Here is a 23,796-nt window from a genome sequence, read left to right as displayed (position 1 = left end):
GGCTCTTAATTCAATGTCGAACTCACGACCCCGACACTAGTGCAGTGCCTTTTCTAACACTGCCAATCGAGCTACTAACATCTGCTTCTCATTTTGGCCCTCAACCAAGCTCTTTTTTAAGGCGTTTTCGCATGCTCGAGCATCATGGAACCTCTTCTCCCACTGATCAGCTCTAGCCTTTTCCTCTTGAACTTCTTGTCGCCATTGCTCTGACGTCTTTCCCAATCCAACAATTCTCATCGACATCTGACACTTCTTGTAATCGGTCTTCAAACTGTCCAATTCTTCTTCAGCCTTCCTCTTTCCTTTTCTTAAATTCTCAGCCTCGAGCTTCTGGACATCGGTGTCTAACCTCATATGTAACTTTTCCTCCTCCAATTACTCTATCTTCTTCCCTAACTCTGAATTTCTCTTTTCAAAGTCTTGTTTGATGATTTCTAGCTTGGAGGGTATTACTTGCAAGTATTCTTCCATCGATTGAACGCTTCCTAAACTTGGCTCAGGGACATTATCATTGATTCTTTTACTCAACCACCCTTTGTATTCAGGAGTATTCATTGTTCCTACAGTCAATCTCTTCATTTGGTGTATCTGTTTCCAAGCATCAAAAATCTCTCGAACCTTCTTCTTATAATTGTTCTCCCTATACGAGAACTCACTCTAGGCTAGTCCATGTGTCATCGGTATAAACTGCCTTGACTTGTATTGTCTTAAAACGAGCAAAGAGGCATATCCAGCAGCTCCTTAAATTCCAGGCAAAGGTACCCAATCAAAGCTCCCACATCGATAGAGGATCTCATCAGGAACAAACCAAGGAGCCCTCCACTCAACATCCTCTTCCTAAAAATTTCGGAGGAGCGCGATCCAATTTTTCTCTGATATGTCATCTCTCTTAGACGTGGCCGTTATCTCCTTTAACTGGGAGTCACTCTCAGAGAAAACCCGATTAGAAACCTTATCCACCTTCCAGAAATGGCTGTGGAACCAAGCTAGCAATAATTGCGCGCACCTTATAAATATACCTTCACCTGTCCTCCGACATGCACTCAAAGACCTGAATGTCTCGACTAGAATACCGATATCGGTGTGACCCATTTGTCAAGCCGTTCAAATAAACTGACAACTGCTTCATCTATATACCTTAAAGCTTTTGGGAAAATTATCAAACCATAGGTGCTCAAAGCGAATATGTCAACATTCTTCTTTGTATTTAGATGTGCTACGATCAGGTCCCTCAAACTCACCCAAGGAATGCACTTACCATCTCATTTTTTGCTGAATTCGGGCTGTAACCCACTGTTCACTCATCCCGGTGATATTCATTAATTTCTTTACAAAAGGTTGGGTATTAGCAGCCTTAGAATAAGCTCTATCGACTTGAACTTTTGGATAATGAAGCAAAGCTATATACTCCTCCACAGAGGCACCAAGTCCATCTTCCCGAAAGTGAAGCAACTATATGTAGGGTTCCAAAATTGAACCATAGCCCGGAACAAGTGTTTGTCCACCTTGATGTCGAGTAGGTAGGGTAAGTCACCATAATCTTGATAGAACAGCTACTTAGTTTCATTATCCCAACAGACCCATATATCTTTCAATTCCTAGAACTCGTTTTGGGTCACATTGATGCGAGTGAAGTCACACAGCTCCGATATACACCCCGCAGCTAGGCTATCCCCTTTCTCAAGTTGCATCTTCTCTAACCACATACGAACAGCCGTATTATCCTCCACTTTATTAAGGAATTCGCTCCCCATGACAAACTTTCTAATTTAGTAACCGACCAGAAACCAACACCTCTTTAATATGGAATGACATGCAATTAAAGCCACAATAAAATAAAACAAGTCAGTATCAAATAATAAAAATGAAGCAAATAGAAAATAATCAAACATCTATCTAGGTAATCACTAGGGTTCAACACAGCTCTATCTAGGGTGGGCTCTTAGAGTTCACCATATGTGGATTGGTTCTAAGAAAAGGGTACCTGAACCAGCAAATTTCTCAATCCTCACCCGTTATAGGCTCATGCTGATCGAGTTCAGTTCAGGGGAATACATTTCCCTATGGCCATGCGGAGCTGAAAACTCACGAAGACATAGGTACGGATGTATCTCGAAAGCAGTCCACTAGCCCATACGGAGGTGAAAACCTCACAAAGGCATAGTTTCTCACTCCCACTTAAAAGGTGTGGCCACAATGGTCATGCAATGTAATGCAAAAGTATCCTAGCAAACACAATGATCACAAACAAATGCAACAGAGGAATCGTGATTTTCAAATCAGATTTTCAATTTTTGACAAAAGGACAGAAAATAATCAATTTTACGGCTTGACTCTCTTATTGGTACCCAGTGGAGTCGCCAAGCTGTCGAAATTATTTTTTATTAAGTTTTGAAAAATGGGAGTCAACTTTAAAACGAATTATGTAGTAGCCGCCAATCCTTTTTGCTTAGGTGTGATCGGGTCACCCTGTGATCGATCATTTTAATAAAGCATTTTGGTTTATTAAAACAACGTTTTTGGACTACGAAAAACTAGAAAACGGATTCGGGAGTTGATTACGCACGATGAAGGATTAGCACCCTCGCAACGCCCAAAATTGGTACCGTATTAATCAATTTATGCCCTTAATGTTGAAAATTTAGAAAAAGGTTAGAATGCGATTCCTTAAATAAAAAAAAAAGAACAACGCGAATTGGATTTTAAGATTCACTCGTTCCCAAATAATAAAATACCACATCCAGCACGTTAGGACATGATATTTCAAGCCTCCAAGAACTGAGATCACCTCATTATTTCCAAAACACGCAACGAAATCTTAAAAGGGTATCCCGTTATTTGGCCAAACGAAAAATCGAAACCCAACACGGTAGGGCACGATTTCTCGAATTTTCAAATACAAAATATTACCTCATTTTAATTTGAGAAAACATGGATGAAATTTCGCAAGGATATTCAATTATCCAGTTGAACGAAAAATCAAAACCCAGCACGGTAGGGCACGATTTCTCGAACTCCTAAACACGAAATATTTCCCTATGTTTGAGGATTTTTTGAAACGCGGGTGGTTATAAAATGAATGAAAATAAAAATAATATATAGGAAATAATAATTTATGAGAGTGTTTAAAAAATGTGGTAAAATAGGATTTTTAAAAGAAATAAATTGTATATAAGTAAATTCTCAAGAAAATAAAAATATGAAACAACATGATATTTATAATGTACGAGATAAAGCTAATACAAATTGTATGTATATAATAATATATAAAGGTGATCTAATTAAATATCATTCATAATTTTAAAACTACATTATATGAAAGGTTTTTCAAAGAAAATAATAAGAATAACAAAAATAATAGTAATATTAATGAACCACTATGGTATATAAAAATAATTGTAAAATAATAATAGTGAAAATAATAGTAATAATGATGTATAAAAATAATAGTAATAAAAATAGTAACGATAATAATAATAACATATAATAGTAAGAATAATAACAATTATATATAATAGTAAGAATAATAATAATGTGATAATATTAATTAGCAATCCAATATTGAAAAGCATGTACGGATGTAAAATAATAAACAAAAAACAAAATAATAATAATGAGAATAATATAATAAGTAAATAAAATATTTAAAAACAAAAAAACTGAAAGTAATTAGAGTTGAAAAAGGCTTGGGATTTAATTGTAATCAAAACGAAACATGGGGTGCAAATTAAAAAATGCAAAGAAATAGCAAATCATGAACTGGGATCAAAGTATACGCACGTGTAAAGGGGAAGGACTGATAGTGAAAATATCCCAAGCCCTCAAAATGCAGCGTTTCAACGCGGACCACATTGAGTCTATGTGCAAAATCCAGAGGCAATTTTTAAAAACGAATGAAATTCGAATAGGGCTGATTAAAAGCTGGCGCGAAAAAAGGGGGACTAAACACGAAAATTCCCCATTTTAAGCGCAAAAGCGCAAATCCAGGCTAATGGAGCGGGTTGACGCGCGGACCCCCCACCCCTTAAACTATGCTGTTTCAGTCATAGGAAAAAAGGAAAAAAAACCCTAAAACCTCATTTGGCCGATTTCTTCTTCCAAAAAAGGGTTTCAAAATTTTTTTTAAAAAAAACTCTTCAACCTCTCCTCCCTCTCAACCGATCCATGGATTTCATCGGCGCGTGCCACACCTCCATTCGTCGAAAAAAAGGAGTAAGCAAACTTCCTATTTTTTAATAATATGATAGTATTCTATACTAAGCAAGAAATAAAAAAGAAAAAAATGTGAAAAGAGAAAGGAAAAAAACAACCTCCTAAATCTTCAATCTGATTTTTTATTGATATAGATTCCCTTTGTGTATTCTCTGCTATTGTATTTGTAAAAATCAGAAAAAAATCCTTTACAATGAGTTTTCATGAAGCTTTTATACCCTTTTTACAACCGATTCTTGCTTGTTTGCAGCTGCGTGATCGAGCGTACCACTGACGTGGCATGGTGGAGCAGCGCATGACGCGAAGAGGCGCGCGACGTACGGTGCCTAGAGACTATCTTGGCTGCGGCGGCTGAAGCACTTAGGGTTTCTTGTTTTTCTTTATTTTGCTGGAAAATTTTGAACTTTTGGGCTTGTAATTTTGGGCTAAGGTTTGAGGGTTTTTGTTGGGCCTATTTGGGTTTGATTTTTTATTTTCTGTTTATTTATTTGTGAGTCATGGGCCGGGCAATTTTGCCCCATTACATTCATAAAACTTCAGTTTGTTAATTCCTTGTCCATCAAGAAATCCTATTTTGCTTAATTCTATTATGCTGTTCTCACTCATATGCCCTAGACGCATATGCCAAAGTCTAGTAATATCATCATCTAACAAGAAAGAGGAAGCGACGGTTGCATCACCAGTAATAGTAGAACATTGCAAAACATATAACGTGGCAGTCTTTCTCTGCTCTTTCATCACAACGAGGGAACCCTTGCTAATCTTTAGAACCTCACTTTCATTTGTGTACTTGTGCTTTTTTGAATCAAGAATACTCAAATAAATCAAATGCATCTTTAATTCTAGTACATGTCATAAGCCACTACTGTTCTGACGATTCCATCGAACATCTTAATTTTGATTGTGCTAATACCTGCGATTTTACATGAAGCATTATTTCTCATCAAAACAACACTTTTAGACACTGTTTCATATATTGTAAATTGATCCTGATTAGGACTCATATGGAAGGTGCAACTAGAATCGAGGATCCACTCCTCGCTCACTTTAGAGTTGTCGGTAGAAGCAACTAGGAGTTCACCATCACTATAGTCTTCTACAAAATCAACTTCACTGGATTGTTCTGGTTGTTTTCCTTTTTTTATTCACAGTCTCCCTTTTGATCTTGTTCTGTAACTTGTAGCACTGGGATTTAATGTGCCTTTTTTTCTTGATGAAGTTACAGGTTTTACCTCTATTTAAAGATCTCGATCTACCATTAGATTTACTACGAGGATTTTATTCTTGTATCCTCTCATGATTATCATCAATATTTCATTCTTGTCTCCTAGAACAATGAGACCCTCTCCCTGAAAGTAAGATCCAACCACAAGATGTTTCATTTTGTCATACAAGGTTAAGGAAGTATAGACTTTATCAACTGTGAGAGATTTGTGACTATACAAAATTGTATCTCTAAAGGTTGAATAAAACGAGGGTAACGAACAAAGTAGAATTAACACTAAATCTTCTTTATCATACTAAACCTCCATGGCCTCTAGCGAGAATTTCTTTAAACACAATTAAGTGTTTGTACACATATGCACCTTCCTTCAAATAATGAGCATAAAGACGTTGTTTCATATGCAACTTGCTAGTTTGGGTTTTCGACATGCAAAGCTGCTGCAGCTTTGCCCATATTGTAGTGGTGGTCTTCTCCTTCATCATGTCCTATAGAATTTCATTCAACAAATGCAGATGTAATTGCGTTAAAGCCTTTCGATCTTTATGCTTTTTCTCTTTCTCCGTCAATGTCGAAAACATCTTACCTATCCTTAGCAGGGCATCCTCTAAATCTATCAGCGCAAGAATTGTTTGCATCTTTATCTGCCACAACGCGAATCTAGTGTTGTGATCCAACAACTGAATATCATACTTTAGAGTCACCATTATCATGATCGAGATAAGCAACCTGAAAAGCTTGATACCAATTTGTAAAAACTGAACGTCGATAGTTGCAATATAGAACGACCGCAAAGCAAATATATATATAAAAACGCACAGATTTTATGTGGAAACCCTTTCAAGAAAAAAAACCACGTTCAGAGGAGAAGAAAATTCACTAATGTTGAAATTCGAATGAAAAGGAGTTTCAACTACTTCTATTTATAGGTTGAAAAGCCTTATTCTAATCAATGTCAAATAGAATGAGAGAAGTTCTATATGGATTCTACTTGTACAATCAATATCAAATAGAAGAAGAGTAGTTTTATACGAATTCTACTTGTATTTTATTTTTTTAATAGGAATTTGGGTCACACAACTCTAACAGGAAAAGTAAAGGATTTCAAAAGGAATGAATGTTTAGATGAGCCCTTATGAGTTGTTTGCATGGCCTTTTTATAAGAGGGGACAAATTTGGATACATGCCCTAAGGTCACTGACATAGAAATTTGATTTGATACTCTTGACAGTGACAGTGATTCTATGTCCTAGGATGAGACGTTTTAGGGTTACTAGCAATCAATTACCCTAGGCCTCCACGTGGTCTTCATATAGTCTTAGTGAAGATGTCTTTTTCCAAAGTTCGTCGAGTTGAGGCTCGCAAACTAATATGGATGCAATATGAGGTCCACAAGGTATGTTGGGAGGTTAACAAAATTCACTACATGAGCTATACCAAAAAATATATATGTATTAAAATATGTTATCGTTGACCTTCTTTAAGAACTGCGTAATTATTTACAAAAGAATGGAAATAATTAAGTTTTTTTTTTCTAAAAAAAAGGAATTTCTTGGGTTTGTTTGGTAAGGTTTGTTTCACAAAATTCTGAAAAATGTGTAAAAACAGAAATTTCTAAGATAATGGAAATATATTTTTGTTGTTTAGTTATTTTCTTAAAGATCTATATTAATTCTTTTCAGATAACACTATTAACATAGATATTAAATGTTAATTATTAAAGTGTTTATCGACAAAAAGAATTGATATTGTAATATTATCATCAGGGGCGACATGGGAGACGACTGGCAAGTGTTTTGACTTCTTTAAATTGAAAAATTGTAGATTTGAGCTTTTCAATTTTATAAAATTATAAGTTAATATATGTAAAATAATAAATTTTAAAAATTATAAAGTTATGAGCTAATAAAGTTACGATGAAACTATATTTTAATTTAACTTCCCATCATTATCATTGATTATCATTGAGTTCAAAATACATATTTTCAATTTGATGTATCAATAAAAGAATTTCAAGGTTATTATTATTAAGTAATGGTTTCGTTCATCTTTCAAAGAATACGGTAGGACTAATAAAGAAATTATTATTATTGCTATTAGTAGTAAAGGAAGAATCTAAGTCTTCTTTACATCATAGGCGTAATGGAAGCTTAGAGTCGTAAAGAAATGTTAGGTGAAGTTGCATGTTGATGTTGGCACATAAACAGTAAAAGTAGATATTAGAAAGTTACATATATTGAAGTTGTAACATTTCAACCGGTTACATGAAATGAAAGGGCTGCCTTGTAAGACCCTTTCTTTTTATTATTCATCCTCTAAACCCTAATCTCTCAGTACCTCAACGATCAACAACAAAATCCATGGCGGACATAGCTCTGCAACTCTTTTTATTACTCCCTACTTACGTTACCCTACAAAGATCCCCCTGATTTTGATTGCATTGGCATCGGCTGGAGTTTAAGCATCGGCCCTCCTCTCGGACTGTGAAGGAGTGAAGAAAAAGGTGTTTTTGTTGTTAAACTTAATCCGCCTTGCATCTTCTCTTGACACCTGATACGACGCTGCCACCACTTCCTCCGGCAGTGCTCGCATGAAGGAGACACTTCCAGCCATTGGGGTGTTGGTGGCTTCGCTATTGGTGAAGAAGGAAATCCATTCCGCTCCTTCGTTTCCTGCTTGTTTCATGAACGCAAAGTTCTGTGGCACCGTCAGGAGCTGACCTTGCTCCACGTTATCGTCGAACACTGCGTCGCCGTTGTGGTTCACCACTTGGACTCTGGCACGGCCTCTTAACATGTAGAGTATTTTGTGAGCGTTGACGTTCCATTGTGGAATCAAACCAGCTCTCTGCAAAAAGAAATGTTACATACAGTGTTATATATGATTCAATATTTTATTGAATATTGTTAAGAAATAAATGTCTCGAGCTTACGTTGTAGAGGACACCCCTCTCGGCGCTGAGCTCAAGTTGTTGGAGGATGGGGAGGTTAAACCTGTTGAGGGTGGAAATACGACCGGCTTGTGGGTTGAAAATATCGGCACGTTCAGGGTCAGCAAGGTTCTCCTTGATCCTCATGGAGCAGAAAGTTTCCTCGAGGCCATTATCTTGAGACCCTCCTCTCGTACGGCGGTATCGCTGCTCCTGCTGGCGCTCCTCACGTTCTTCTTCCTCCATTCTGGGTGGTGTTACGACTTGGAGTCTGTCCCTGACTCTGATGATGGTGCCTCTATTTCCTCGTACACGTTGGATTTTCCTAATGACGTCTTGGTCAACGTTGAAAGCTTGAGCGAGGAAGTTTCTGTCGAAGGCACAGAGAAGGTTGTTGCATGATGAGCTTTCCCGCCCCTGCTCCTCCTCCTCTTGGTGGCGGCTGTGGCGGCTGGGGTTGTCTTCTTCTTCTTCTTCCCCTTCTCCTTCTTCTTCCTGAGACTCCTCCCCTCTCTCGCTTCTTCCCTGCATCTGCTGTGCTAGCCTCCTCAGTTGCCTCTGTTCCTCTTCTGGGTTACCAGCAAGATGGAATCTCTATAACATTACAAGAGAGAGATCATCAGAAACAAAAACAAAAAGTTATATGTATAGAAAGGGATTGTCAAAATTATAAAAAATTATATACTCTAGGGATGTTGTCGAGCTGATTAGCACTGTTGCCAGTGTCAAGTAGATTGATAGTAACAACACGCTCATTGCCATCATTGTAGCTCCAGTGAACCACACCCTGCGGCAAAGCAATGATGTCACCCTGGCGGAACCGTCGGATTTTCTGGTGCTGGTCCTGGAACCTGCCACGGCTTTGATGCTGCCATTGTTGTGAATCCTGGAATGTTTCGGCACATCCAGGCATCACAATACCTTGAATACCTCTTCCTGAAAAAACAAATTTAAACATCAATTTGTATTTTATACCAACGATAATAACACCCTTAGTGACGCACTATTATACCTTGGACAATGTAGAGAAGCTGAGGAGCATTGGTGAAGGAAGGCAAAACAAGGCCATTAGGTTCAATAGTCTGCCTCATTACAGATACACCAGCACACCTGAGCTGTTGACTGTTGGGGTTCCACCACTCGGTGGTGCCGGCTTCGGAGCGAATTCGGGTCTGGGGTGCAAAGGCGTGGAGCCTATTGATTTGACATTCATTTTGGAACTGCTGTGACGAAAAGGTCTGGCGAGCTAGGCAGCCATTGAAGAGAAGAAGAAGAGAAAGAAAGAGCAAAGAAGGGTTAATCGCCATAACTATGTGTTGAAATGGTTATTTGGTGAGGAAGGGAGTGGAGGGATAGTGGTATTTATAGGGGAGAAAGGGTAGAAAAGGAGGTCAGGGTTGTGTCGACACACAGCAGTTTGCATGGGGGAGTTGAGGTTAATGGCTTACACATCATAGACTGGGGGAGGGCAGGTGGCTCAAAGCTTCGATGAATATATACTTACAAATAACAATACCAGGAAATGAAGAAGAATCCGAAACCACGATATGTCGCCAGTTGAGATTGGTTAAGGAAAGAGTCTTGAATTTTGGTTACACTAATCAAACCAAAATGATTCAATGCTCAAACATGTTTATCAGATGAATTTATTAATTAAGTGTTAAAGAGTTCTTTAAAACATGTTTCATTATATTATATTATGATTTTATTTAAATTTCCATTTAATAATTTCATCATTTCAAAATTTATCTCAAACTTATATTTTATCATATTCAAATAAATTATATTTTTCGAGTTTTTATCCTATTTAAAAATTAACTATTAAATATATATTAATAAAAATATTATGTCAAAATGTTGAATTTGTATGCATGATTTAATTGTTAAAAACATTAATTGATCCTATATATTCTCATTGTATTTGTTATATATATTAAGAGTTTGATTAAATTAGTGTGACTTAAGTCTCACGAAAAATTTATTTATTTTACAAAATAATAAATATTATTTCTAAGATATTTATATATTTATATATTTTAATAAATACGAGAAAATTATATCATTTGACCCTAAATATTATTATTTTTCTTTTATATTTTAACTAAAATTATATTTAATTTTTAAATTTTTACTAATCTACAATAATATAAAAGTGTCAAAATTGATAAGAATATATAGGAAAAAATTTTAAACATGATGTAGATGTATGGATAAATAGAAATCTAAAAAGGCCAAGGAGAGTGAAAGTGAGCACGTGAAAATGTGGTGTGGAGGCAGGACGTGAAGAACCTACGCAGGGAATTACTTGTTTGTTTGTAAAATGTGATGGTGTTCCGACAACTGGGCCGTAGCATGTTATTCCTCTTGCCATCTGTTTAAGCCTTTACCCGTAAACGCAAGTTGTACTACATTCTACACGGTCGTACATTGCAATTATTACAATATAAAATACAAAGAACAAAAATAACTCATACAAAATCTATCAATTTAGTCACCCTTGTTAGGGAATGTTTTCATTTTGGTTACCGAGCATTAAAACCTCTAGCACGATTGATTGTGCACGTCTTATTATCATTTTTGTAATAGTCTATTTTTTAGTAGTGTTGAGAACGATGATTTTGGAATTCTATTTAATATAAATATTAACTAAAGTTGTGTACATTAATTTTTCCAAATTAGTAGTTAAATAAAATATAAAGACTAAATTGTAAAAATTATAAAAATTCATCACTATGAATTTTTAATTAATCAAAAGACCAATTGAGCAATTGGGCTACTATTATATGACCAAATGGTGGTGGATTTTAAGTGTGATCCACTAAAAATGTTAATTATGCAAGTTAATTTTAATTAATTAATAAACTAATCAAAGAAATAAATAAATCATTTAGTGAATTAATTAATTATGCAAAATAAATTGTAAATATTTATTAGAAATATTTACGAAGCTAGTAGTGTAGTTAATTAGACTTTGGTTAAGTGAATTAGCTTGAATTAAGGTTAATTTAGTGAAAGGACTAGATTGAATATAGCGTAAAAGTTTAATTGTAGAATAGAGAAAATTCAAGGGATTAAATTAGCAATTAGGCCATAAGGTGACAAATGTATGGTAAAAATAAATAAAATGTGTAAAAATATAAATGGTACATATGTAATAAACATGTGTATTTACTTATATTATAAGAAAATAATACTAATGATTAAAGTATATTATAATAATATTATATAATAAAGTAATTAAATAAAACAAAAGAAACAAATAAAAGAAAGAATGAAAAACGAAACAGAGCAGGGAAAGAAAGAAAGAAAAAGAAAAGGAAATTTTAGGGTTTTGGAATTCCAAGTTTGATTGGTAAGTTAATTTGATCCATTTTCTTGTAATTTTGATGTCTATGGAATCCTAGGAAAGAATACTACTTGAGTTATATTGAAATTTAGAAAGAATACTACTTGAGTTATATTGAAATTTAGAAAGTTATTGAATTTTTAGATGTTGATTAAGTTGAATAAATGGAAGAATTAAATGTTAATTTGATGGAAATTCAAGTTAGAAGTGGGAGAAGGATTAAATTGTGAAAGAAAATATAGGTCTTGCAATAATAGGGATTGAATTGAGAAGATGTTATAATTAGTGTTTTATGCTGAAATTTAAGAGTTGAGATAGTTTAAAATGATAATTGAATGAAAATATAGGATTTATTTTGAAGAAAAAGAATGGTTATGGTGGAAGGATTAAATTGGAATTTTAGTAGAAGTTACATGGAAATTAAAGAATGTGTTGTTAAATAATATATATTGATAATTTTAAATGTTAAATTCTATGTAGCCAACGTAGCACCGGAAACATCATCGAAAAAGGGAAAGGAGAAAGTGAACGAGGATATCGAGTAAATTCAAGAAATTCGGTTTGTATTTCTATAAACTATACTTAATGTTTTAATACAATGTAATTATTATTTTTATAGTTAGATTGTATATGAATAATATGATGGAAACTGTTACTACTATTGTATTGGAATTGAATTACATATGAATTATTATGAAAAATTATTGAAATGAAGTAAAATTAAATTAAGAATGGAAATTTGAAAATTGGAAGTTGACTGAAATCCCTATTAACAATGTCGGGCTAGCTGGATATAGTTGGCATGCCATAGGATTGGAAGTGTGCAGGGATATTCCAACTGTGTGTCAATGAGACACTATATGTGTCGACTCATCGTGGATCTGCTCCAGATTCATTCAAGAGGTACTCAGCACTGATTATGACCGTTATTGCTATCATTCTTTTACCCTACGGTGTATTCCGGTTTCGGCCGATGAAACACTGTACATTATCCCCGGTGTGTGGGTTGGATCCGTGTATCCGTCTAGGTCCGAGTTATGTTAATAGAGGTAAATGAAAGTACTAAAGACAAAGACTGACTGCTATTGATTATGTGACTGTAACTGTTATACAAATATTGAAAGATATTGAATGATATGAAAAGTATAAAAGAATTGTTTAAATACTTTTAAGAGCTATAAGTTAAAGGTAAGTGATGAAGCTAATAAGATCATAAAGAAAAAAAAGTTATGTTACAATGTATATACATAGCTTATTATTGTTTTAAGTATTAGTTTATAGAAATACCACTGAATGCATACTCAGCGTACGGTTTGTTTCCGTACGAAGGCTTGGTACGAAAGAAAGCTAAGGACTCAGCATCCAAGCCGATCCCGGACTCAAAGTGGTGAATACTTTTCTTTTGGTAAAATGGCGTGTACCTAAGTTGTTAAGGTGTTATTTTGTATATGATAGTGTATAAACATGAAAGTTATTGAAGCATGGTATGAAATATGCATATTTTGGAAGTTAAATTTGCATGAGTTTGACTAGTATGTTAATGTTGTACAATTTTGATATGAATTGTGGTACATAATTCTTAAGAGGTATTTAAGTGAATGAATGAATATTTTCTAAGTTTGAATGGCATAATGAATGATATTTGATTTAAGAACTATTAGTATAAGTTTGGGCATGAAATAGATGTGTTTAGCATGTGAAAATAGCTTTAAAATGGTCAAAAATCATGTTTTCACAAGGCCAACTCACATGGGCGTGTGCCCAGGCCCTGTGAATAAGTCAAAATCTGCCCATAGCCTAGCCCCACGGCTATGTTGAGCCCTACGGGCAGGCCATACGGGCATGTTCCAGGCTACACGGGCGTGTGCCCCTATCTTTAAGGAAAAATTTTCAAAGTTGCCGATTTAGTCCCAAATCACTTCTAAAACATATATTGGGCCCCGTAGGCCCATATTAGGGACTTTATGATAAAATTTTTTGAATATTGATTTGGAATGTAAAGTTTATGACTCGGTTTGTATAGTGTATAAGTCCGGTAATACCTCGCAGCCCTATTCCGGTAACGGCTTGGGGTTAGGGGGTGTTACAGTTCATCTTCTTCCTCACGAAGCAAATAAAATAAATAGTTAAGGTTTGAAGCTTCCAAACTTTTGGTCATTTGTAAGTATATTCAATTAAGTCGTTTATTTATAATTTTTATGTTTTTGAGGTTGTGGGAACTTGATTTGGCTAATTCATGTACCAATTTCTAAAATTGTTAAATTTTCTAAAAGTTACCACTGATGCTTAAATGTATTGGTGTTAAATTGTTAGATTTTAAGCCTAGAAGTGAAAAAGGACTAGTTTGTAAAGTAAAAATTATTAGTTTTGAACATAAGGACTAAAGTGTAAATATTTTAAAATTAGTATGAAATTTCTGTAATTATAAATATTATAGGGTCTTAAAAGAATGTAATTGAGATAGGTTTTGAAATCGAAGTTCAACTTTGAAAGATATGGCAATTTGGTTTTAAAGACTAAATTGAATAAAATGAAAAACTTTAGGGGCATTTGAAAAATGAAAATTGAACTGATTGATACTTATAATAAAATGTTATAAAATGTTTAGAATTAATAAATTAAATTGAATTATCGTTTAGATCGGGAATTGAACCAAATCGAGGATAATCGAGGAAAAGACAAAATTATAGATTAGTCCTTGCAATTCAACTTGTTTGTTGTTTTGACCAGTTAAGTTCATATGGTATGATGGTATTTAAATTTTTATATATTTGAATTATGAAGTTGTGTATGTTTGATAGTAATTTAAATTGTTTACAATTTAGTACAAAAGGTGAGTTTTGGACTAAATCGTAAGGAAATGATAAATTGAATATGATGAATTGCAATTTGAGATATTTAATGAATTAACAGTTGATTATGTTTGATCGAATCATATTGGTGTGAATTTGATTGATTATCGAGATGGAGGATTAAATTGAATAAAATTGAAAATAGTATAAATTGGTGAAATTGGCTTGGTATTGAGATGAATCATGCTATGCTATGTATGAAATGATATCTTGATTGATGAATTGATGATTTTGAGATCAATAGAATGGGAATCAAACTTATAATGAAATTGAATTATTGGTTACCCTATTAACTGTTCGAGTAGGGTTAGATATAGTTGGCATATCTTAGGATAGATAGAATGCGGGTTACTTTGACTACGTGTTGATGAGTATTGGGCACAACTTTTACTTCAGTTATACCGGTGAGTGCTGAGCGCAAACCATTTACTTTGGAATTGCCTAATAATGCACGAGGTGTTAAATTTGGTGTGTTGGTTGGATACGTGCATCCGTTTGAGTTCAAGTTAGGCTAATAGAATTATAAAATGCAAAGTTGATAATGGTATATCAATTGAAAAGATATTGTGAAATAATGTTTAAAAGAAGAGTTACAATATATGAATTTTAGTAGTATATGAAAGATAATGCAAGCTGGATGTAGAAGTCCAGAGGATTGATATAAGAATGTGATGAATTAATCAATTCGATTTGGAAAATGTTATGAACTTGATATTGAATTAATTAAATATTGATTGATTATATGAATGACATTGAAATGCTGATTATAAGTGAACTGGAATAGTATATGTTTGGATTACTATATAATACGATATATGTTGAACTCACATTGTTGATATATTGTTGCCATGTTAGGCAAACTTGTCAAGCTAGTAGTTTATCATATTATATTGTAAATCGAGGTAAGTAGTTGTTTAATGCCTATAAACTTACTAAGCATTGTTTTCTCTTTCCTTGTAGATTATCAACTTGCAGAACATATCAAATGGATCGTCTAGAAGCTCACACTATCCTATTTTGATTCGATAGTTTTTCAATTGTTATAAAGCTCAATTTTGTTGAATGTATATAGGTGTTTTGTGTTTGATTAATCATGAATGATAGCATAGCTTAAAACCTATTTTATGTATGTCTTTACTTAATGGTAATACTTGTTGAGATGGTATACTTATGTTAAATGGTTTGAGTTGTGATTATGGCATTTGGATTGATAATGTTGGGTGTAAATTGATAATAATAAAGATGTTAAATGGCTAATGGTATGTTTAAAGGCCATGTAGATGTTATAAGTTGAAATAATGATGAATGCGGTTACTTGGATATACTTGAATATGAAATTGAAGTTATTTTATGCAGGTAAAGATGTGCACTGTGCACAAAATGAATGCATTGAAGTGTAAGCTTAAAATAAGTACCAAATAGCCTAAAATATACCAAAAATAGAGTCCACATCGTGACTTTGGGCAATGGTCGTCACGACAAGCTCTGGATTTCAGGCCACGACGTGATGAGGAACATCGTCGTCACAACGAGTCCAAGTCAGTATGTCACGTCATGATGAGGAACTCCCTCATGTCGCGACGTCAATCAAAATTTTTAAAACTTTTACAAATTGATCCTTATTTGATTCCAGGCTAATTTTAGAGCATACGTAGGCTTGTATAAGACCCAGGGAAAGTTGTATATCATGTTTATGGCTTGAAAATGTTATGTTTGTATGCATTAAGCTGTGAATTGAAAGTTAAATGTTTGTAGTTGCTTCGGCATCGAATATGGCATCCTGTAGCTTGGATCTAGCGATCAGGTCGGGTGAAAGGTGTTACAATTTGTTACTAGTTTTTAACTCTATCATTGTTCATCTTCTTCTTCCTTAACCCATTTTTTTTTCTCCACAACACCCTGCTTCCCAAATTGAGTAACTCTACTTAAATGAATTGAGGAATAGATTTAGTGAATATTTTGTGAAGCAGGGGTGTGGGAGGGTGGCGTGGAGAAGAAAAAGATTAAATGCTCAAACTGTGATCTAACTTTTTAAGAGTTGCTTAAATAAGTGTCAAACCTTTTAACTGTTCATATAAGGTCTAATCATTAAAAAGTGCTCAAATAAAGGATCTCCATACACTTTAGTATTGTTTGTAGTAAAAATCAGGTAAATGTTGACATGTTTAAAATAAAACACATAACAACTGAATTTGATATTGCTTGAAAAGAAAATAAAAATAGTAAAAACATCAACTAAAACCTAATATACGACATTTGAGATGTCCTTATTTAAGTATTTTCGACAAAGTTTAGCCTTTATTTGATTGTTTTGAAAGGTTTAACCTTCATTTGAACACTTTTTTTTGTAAATGTTAGGTCCTTATGTAAGCAATGTCTAAAACGCTGGGCCCTAATTTTAGCAAAAAAAAAAAAAGAGTTAAGGAAGAACAAGATAGAAATAGTAAAAAATGATGGCAAGGCATACACAATTAGCTGTTGTTAGAGGTTTTAACGCTTGATTGATTAAAATGAAAGTGCTTTCTAATAGTGGTGACTAAATTGCAAGGATTTTTATTTAGGTGACAACAATAAAAGTGGCCTAAAAGTTGAGTTACTAACTAAGTATTTTACCCTAAATTTTTTATTTGATTTTTTGAATAATTTGCGTATTATATATGTTTTTTTTTCAATCGTTATGATATACATAATATTAAAATTTAAAAAAAAATGATGCGGTGCATTTTAATAGTGCCAGGTGTTAACTTTTTTTTTTCTAATGTTGTAGGCCAATTTAAGTAATGGATGATAGTTTGAGTACTAAAAGAAGTCCAATAAAAATTTAAATATCAAAATGAAAAAATAAATATAATATAAGAAAGGGTGCATTAAACATTTTAATATATTTTATTCTTTTATTTCTTCACTTTTTTTTAAAGACCCAAATGATGCCTTTATTAGATGGGATATTATCCAAGTACAGACGCAACAATAACTTTTTCCTACAGCTGTCCTACTGTAATTGGCATCCAAAACGGTGCCTTGGGGAAATTGAAAGCAGAAAAATAATAAAATTTTAGTATTCTAGAAAAGCAACCAGAAAGACTCTAAACAAAAACAAAAACTAAAAGACTAAGATTAAATCCCATTTTCTTCTCACTCAACCCAAAAATCTGTTGTGCATTAGTCGCTTTGGAGACTCCTCCACTGTAAATCACTCAGCATTCGGCTTTTTAAGCACCAGCCTCTGTTGTTTCCACGAGTTCATCGAATCGATTCGTCATTATTAGATCCAGACTCGTCACTAACATTTCTTCTATCATTGCAGCGGTTCCTGTCAATATTTACCAGTTCTTCAACCATGCGTGGAACCCCTTCCACCAATATTGTGGGTCTTTGTACTTCCATCCTTTCATCGCCATTCCGTGCGCCACTGTGTTAGTTGTTCTTGGTACGCGTATGAACTTTATACTTCTGAATCTGAGTGATTTTCGTTTGATTTCTTGGATATAGGCTCTAATTCATGATCTGTCTTCTGTTTCCCGATTCAGTTTCCTAATAACCGTCAACGCATCTCCCTCAACTGTATTTCATGAAAACCTCTTTCTTTCACCATAGCGACAGCCATTAAGCAGGCCTTGCCTCGGTCGTTGTTGGATCTGCAATATTATCTCTTGGGTAAGTACCTGATGCCATAACTATCCCGTCTTTATTTCGCGCAATGACTCCAGCTACTGAAGTATGCTAGATCTGGTTAAAAGACGCATCAAAATTTATTTTTATTACATCTCCTCTGAGTGGTAGCCACTCCTTACTGTTAATCTCAGTTCTAATCTTCATTACTTCACTCATGTGTTTAATTTCTACATAGTATGTGTTGATAAATCCCACTACTTCATGCACTAGGATCCTTCTTCCCTCATGAAACACTCTGTTTCGGTTGTACCAAATAGCCCATAACAAAGTGGTTTTGATTTTACATTCCTCGTCAGTGAGATGCTCGAAATCAGTCCCTAACCATGTTTTCCAATTTGTTTCTCTATTGCATGTCACCTTGATATCTCCCAAATCCCGGAGTACTTGTCAGGTAAAGTTACAGTCCCTAAAGAGGTGGCTCACCGTTTCCTCTTCTACTTGACACACTGGACAAGTTGTGTTTATCACCAGCTTTCAGAGTTTCAGATTATACAAGACCGGCACAAACTCATTTGCAATTTTCCATAAATGTATTATGATTTTACTTGGCACCTTAAGGTTCCACAGTTTTGTATAAAACTTTGTTAAGAGATTATGTTGTATTCTGCAATCCCCTGTTGTATTCAACCTTCTGTAACTAGTCTTAGCTGTGTAAATCCCTGATTTATCCTCCTTCCAAACTAGTACATCTTCTGGTTCATTGCTCGCCAGCGGTATTGGGACGATTTTCTGCATTTGTTCCTCGCCGAATAGAGAATGTATTTCCTCCTATTTCCAGGTAACAGAATCTCTTTCAATTAAATCAGATACCATGGAATACCTAATATCAATTTGTTGACATTGAACTCTTTCGTTTTCAGCTCCCGGTATCCATGCATCATTCCAAATATTGACACTCCTGCCATTTCCGATTCTCCAGCCAATCCCCTCCTCTAACAGACGCCTGGCTTCCCATATGCTTCACCAGGTAAATGATGGGTAAGATACGATTCTTGTACTCATAAACTCTCTTTTTGGAAAGTATTTCACTTTCATTATTCTTGCAAACAAACAGTTGGGCTGCATAATAATCTTCTAACCTTGTTTCACTAGCAGGGCCATATTAAACCTTGATAGATTTTTAAAACCCAACCCTTCCTTCGTTTTGGGGATGCACATATCACTCCATTTACACCAGTGAATGCCTTTATTTTTTTTTGGATTACGCCACCAAAATTTACACATAATATTTTGAAGTTTATTGCAAAAAGAAACTGGTAGCTTAAAACACTGCATCGCATAAATTGGAATAGCTTGTAAAACGAATTTAAGAATACCTCCTTTCCTCCTTTCGTTAAGAATCGAATACTCTAATTGTTTATCAGTTTGTTGAAATGTTCTTTAATCTCGATGAAAGCTTGCTTTTTCCTTCGACCCACTATTGTAGGAAGCCCCAAATACTTCTCCGGATTATTAGAAATACGTACTCCCAAAATGTTGCTTACCTGCTCCTTTAATTCTTCTTCAACGTTCCCACTAAAATAGATCAAAGATTTTTCAAAATTGACTTTTTGCCCCGACAAAACTTCATATTCATTATTTACCCTTTTCAATGTATTAGCACCTTCAAGCGATGTTTCTCCAAACAATATACTATCATTAGTAAAAAATAAATGCGTAACTGAAATATTGCTTCTGCCCACCTTTGCTCCTAGCAGCTTCCCCTCTCTCTTTGCTTTTTGAATAAGACGAGAAAAACCTTCAGTACATATAAGAAATAAATACGGACTTAATGGATCTCCTTGCCTTAATCCTCTTGTAGGTCTAAACTCCTCTCCATTTTTTCCATTGGTCACCACTGTATACGTAACACTTGTTATGCACCTCATTCTAAAAGAAATCCAATCCTCACAAAAACCCATTCTTCTCATCAGTCTCTCCACAAAGCTCTATCCAACCCTGTCGTAAGCTTTGCTCATATCGAGTTTTAAAGCAAATCCTCTATTCGAACCCTCTCTTCTTTTCTTAAAAGAATGCAAAATCTCGTAGGCAAAAAAAATGTTATCTGTAATTTGCCGTCCTGGTACGAAAGCTCCTTGACTGTCATCAATACAATAGTGTAAAACTTGACGAAATCTACTGACAATCACTTTTGAGATTATTTTGTAAATCACATTACAAAGGCTAATGGGATGAAACTGACTCATGTTCTTTGGTGAAGTCACCTTAGGAATTAAGACTATACTTGTGCGATTCACCTCCTCTATATTTTGTTGACCATTTAAAATTTGCAAACAGTACCTAGTGATTTCCTCTCCCACAATGTTCCAATACTTTTGAAAAAAAATTGCAGAAAAACCATCATTTCCTGGTGCTTTAAGAGGGGATATAGATTTTATTGCTTCTAAGATCTCTTCTGATTGAAATTCCTTCTTCAAATTCTCGTTAAGTTCTTCTGTGATGCAAGGTGTCGTTGTTGAGATTAAATTATCGCTGTTAGCAACTTCTCTGGTCAAAAACAGATCCTTGAAATAATCTATTGCTATATTCGAGATTTCGTTAACCTCAGTCACCCATCTTCTAGAAACAGTTTCAAGCCCTTTGATTATGTTTTTTTTCCTCCGATATGTGGCCCAACTATGAAAAAAATGATGTATTTCTATCTCCCATTTGAAGCCTATTAGCTCGTGCTCGTTGTTCCCAAAAAAAACTCCTCCCTATCAGCCTCTAAATTCATCTCCAATTTAATCTCTGTCATTTCTGCTAAAACTTCGTTATTGATTTCTTCAGCACTCAACTTTAACAATTTGGAATTCAAATCTCTTATTCTACGTTCTCTTACCCCTTTTTCTTTTTTCGCCCATTTGCTCAATCGATCTCCCAACCCACTTAGCTTCCTCAACATATTCGTCTCATTCATTGACCACCCCTGTTGAATTTGCTTCTCCAATTCTTCATTCAACAACCAATCTGATTAAATCTAAATTGCCTGTGACAATTTTTAGCCTGTATTATACCATCCCCTGCCGTATCCACTAATATTGGGCGATGATCCGAAAAAGCATACTGTAAATGTTACACCGAATATTTATTAAAAAGATCCCACCAATCTTGATTAGCAACCCCTCTATCCAGTCTTTCCCTAATGTTATTTCCAAATAATCGTCCTTTTTCCCAAGTATACCACTGCCCAGAAAAACCTAAATCATTTAATTCACATTCTTCGAGAACCTCTCTAAAAGCATTCATCTGTCTTTCCTTCCTTATTCGTCCCCTTGTTTTTCAAAAGAGAATAAAATTTCGTTAAAGTCTCCCAAAACTATCCACGATTTGTCACTTCTCCGCTTCAGATATCGTAATAAATTCCATGATTCTTTGCGGTTATTCTCCACTGACGCTCTATAGAATCCCGTAAATCTCCATACAATCTTTTCATCTCCTTCATCTACCTCCACATCAATATGTGATTTCAAAAAACTTTTCAATGTTAGATTCATACCATCTCTCCAGCCAAATGATAGTCCCCCTCTTGTGCCCTCCACATCCACATCAATGCCATAATCAAATCCACACTTCCTTCTTATTTTTTCTATCCTTCTTCTATCAACCTTTGTTTCCATTAGAAACAAAATTTGGGGCTGAATGTGTCTCACTTTGTTTTTGAGACGATTTACTGTTCGTGACTGCCCCAAGCCACGAACATTCCAACTCAATATTTTCATTGTGCCAGGTCGGCCAGCTTGATAGCGGCCACCGATAATGCATTTTTCAATCTTTCCTCCGTTACTTCCTTTCTATTATTAGATCCTTCCCCTTCTATATTATATCTCTGCCTTTTCTTTTCGTCCACAACTTCTAGAAACATATCTTCCAAATTTGTTTCCTTCCCCCTCCCTCAAACTTTCCCCTATTGTTCTCTATCCTCCACTCAGCTGGCTTTCTTGAATATCGCATTGAACTTCCCTGCAATCCAGTGTCTCCAATATTTTCTTTTTGATTGGTAACATCACCACCGAATCTTCTTACTGTTTTCTCCCCATCTATATCCATTCTTGCCCATTTTTCATTATCAATCTCCTCTCGTAACCATTTACTGACTACTTGTCCTCCCCTCCTTGGTGTTGCCCGTAGGGATATATCCCATCCAAAATCTACTTGCTGATCGCTCAATGTTAATCGTACTGAGCAAAAACTTTCTTCATGCCCAAGACGACCACATAAAAAACAAAATAATGACAATTTTTCATATTGGAATAAAGCATATGTGAATTGGTTTTTCCCAATACTTATCTTTTTCTTCCATTTAAGTGGGCTCCGAACATCCAATAAAACTTATATCCGCATATATTTACTCATCCCCTTTGTAATCAATGACGCATCATACTCCATAAAATTGCCAATAAAATTCCCTAATTGTCTTGTCATTCCTTCTGACATGAAACCAACCGGTAAATTATGAATCTGTACCCAGAAAACTATAGCCCATATGAGACTGTTGCTAGATCCTTACCCTTTACTACTTTATGAAAGATTATCAGGTGTCGGTTAAAAAACCATGGCATACCGTCAATGACCCGCTTAAGATCAACTTCACTATAGAAGCGAAATAAGGTGCGCTTGTCCTCCATCTCCGTGATCATCACCCCTCTTAATGGATGTCATAAATCTGCCAGCGTATTCTTTAGTGATGGAAAATTCACAATACTCTCTGTAAGTACTTTCCCTACTAGACATAACTCATACACAAATTCGTCAGAAATTTCTTCTCCACCCAACACCAAAGGGTCCTCCTCTTCATCCATTATTTATAGATTCGCCAAATCTACTCCTACCGCATGAATATTAACCATAATCACTCCCAGATTTGAGATCTACCTTCTGTTGATTGCCGAACCCTAATAAAACCTCAGACCAACCATAATTCGTGGGACAAGGCAGACATTTCCTCACGTTTTAAATTATTTTAAATATCATTGTTTTTTAAGAGTTAATAACCAAAAATAAAGTTAATCATAAATCAATCACAAATATATGTAAAATTAAACAATATTAAACATAAAAAGACTAAGAACTAGAATCACTCGAACTAAAATTAACCTTCCAAATTAAAACTCACACATATTAAGGAAATTAAAAACTCACAAATAACACTTGCGTTTGATGAGACTCGAATATAGATACTAAAAAATCTAAGACCTAACCTTTGTAAATGGTACTAAAGCTTCACAATTATTATTATTTAAAATAAAAATTTCAAAATTATTATTATTTAAAATAAAAATTATAATTAATTGATCTTTGATGTCAAGTACAGAAATCTAACTTATTTATTATTGAAAGTGAAAAGGTCAGATTACACTGGAATCAATTTTTTACTTTTGAAATTTAAATTGCCGCCAAATAAGCTGCTGCCGTATCCGAGAAAATCACAAAATCAAGCAAAATCCTGAAAATGGATATCGTTCACGGTGGGACTCGAACCCACAATCTCCCACTCCGGAGGCGAGCGCCTTATCCATTAGGCCACGCGAACCCTTTGTTCTACGGGATACAAAGAAATTTATTATTTAATATAATA

The 23,796-nt window shown here is 34.7% G+C and overlaps 1 protein-coding gene and 1 non-coding gene across 2 annotated transcripts; both read right to left on the bottom strand.

The window, feature by feature from the left end:
- Positions 1–7,654: 7,654 nt before the first annotated feature.
- On the bottom strand, positions 7,655–9,840 carry LOC108470243 (legumin A). The gene is made up of 4 exons (XM_017771529.2): positions 9,379–9,840; positions 9,052–9,302; positions 8,370–8,960; positions 7,655–8,284 (listed from the first exon to the last, which is right to left on the bottom strand). Exons 1-4 carry the CDS (start codon positions 9,671–9,673, stop codon positions 7,895–7,897), a joined length of 1,527 nt encoding a protein of 508 aa, XP_017627018.1. The 5' UTR covers positions 9,674–9,840; the 3' UTR covers positions 7,655–7,894.
- A 13,838-nt stretch (positions 9,841–23,678) lies between these two features.
- TRNAR-CCG (transfer RNA arginine (anticodon CCG)) lies at positions 23,679–23,751 on the bottom strand. Its single transcript has one exon. It is a non-coding gene; the product is annotated as a tRNA-Arg (tRNA).
- Positions 23,752–23,796: the final 45 nt, after the last annotated feature.

The sequence above is a fragment of the Gossypium arboreum genome, chromosome 8 (genome assembly GCF_025698485.1).
Source record: "Gossypium arboreum isolate Shixiya-1 chromosome 8, ASM2569848v2, whole genome shotgun sequence".
Lineage (NCBI taxonomy): Eukaryota > Viridiplantae > Streptophyta > Magnoliopsida > Malvales > Malvaceae > Gossypium > Gossypium arboreum.
This window is presented reverse-complemented; position numbering and strand designations above follow the sequence as displayed.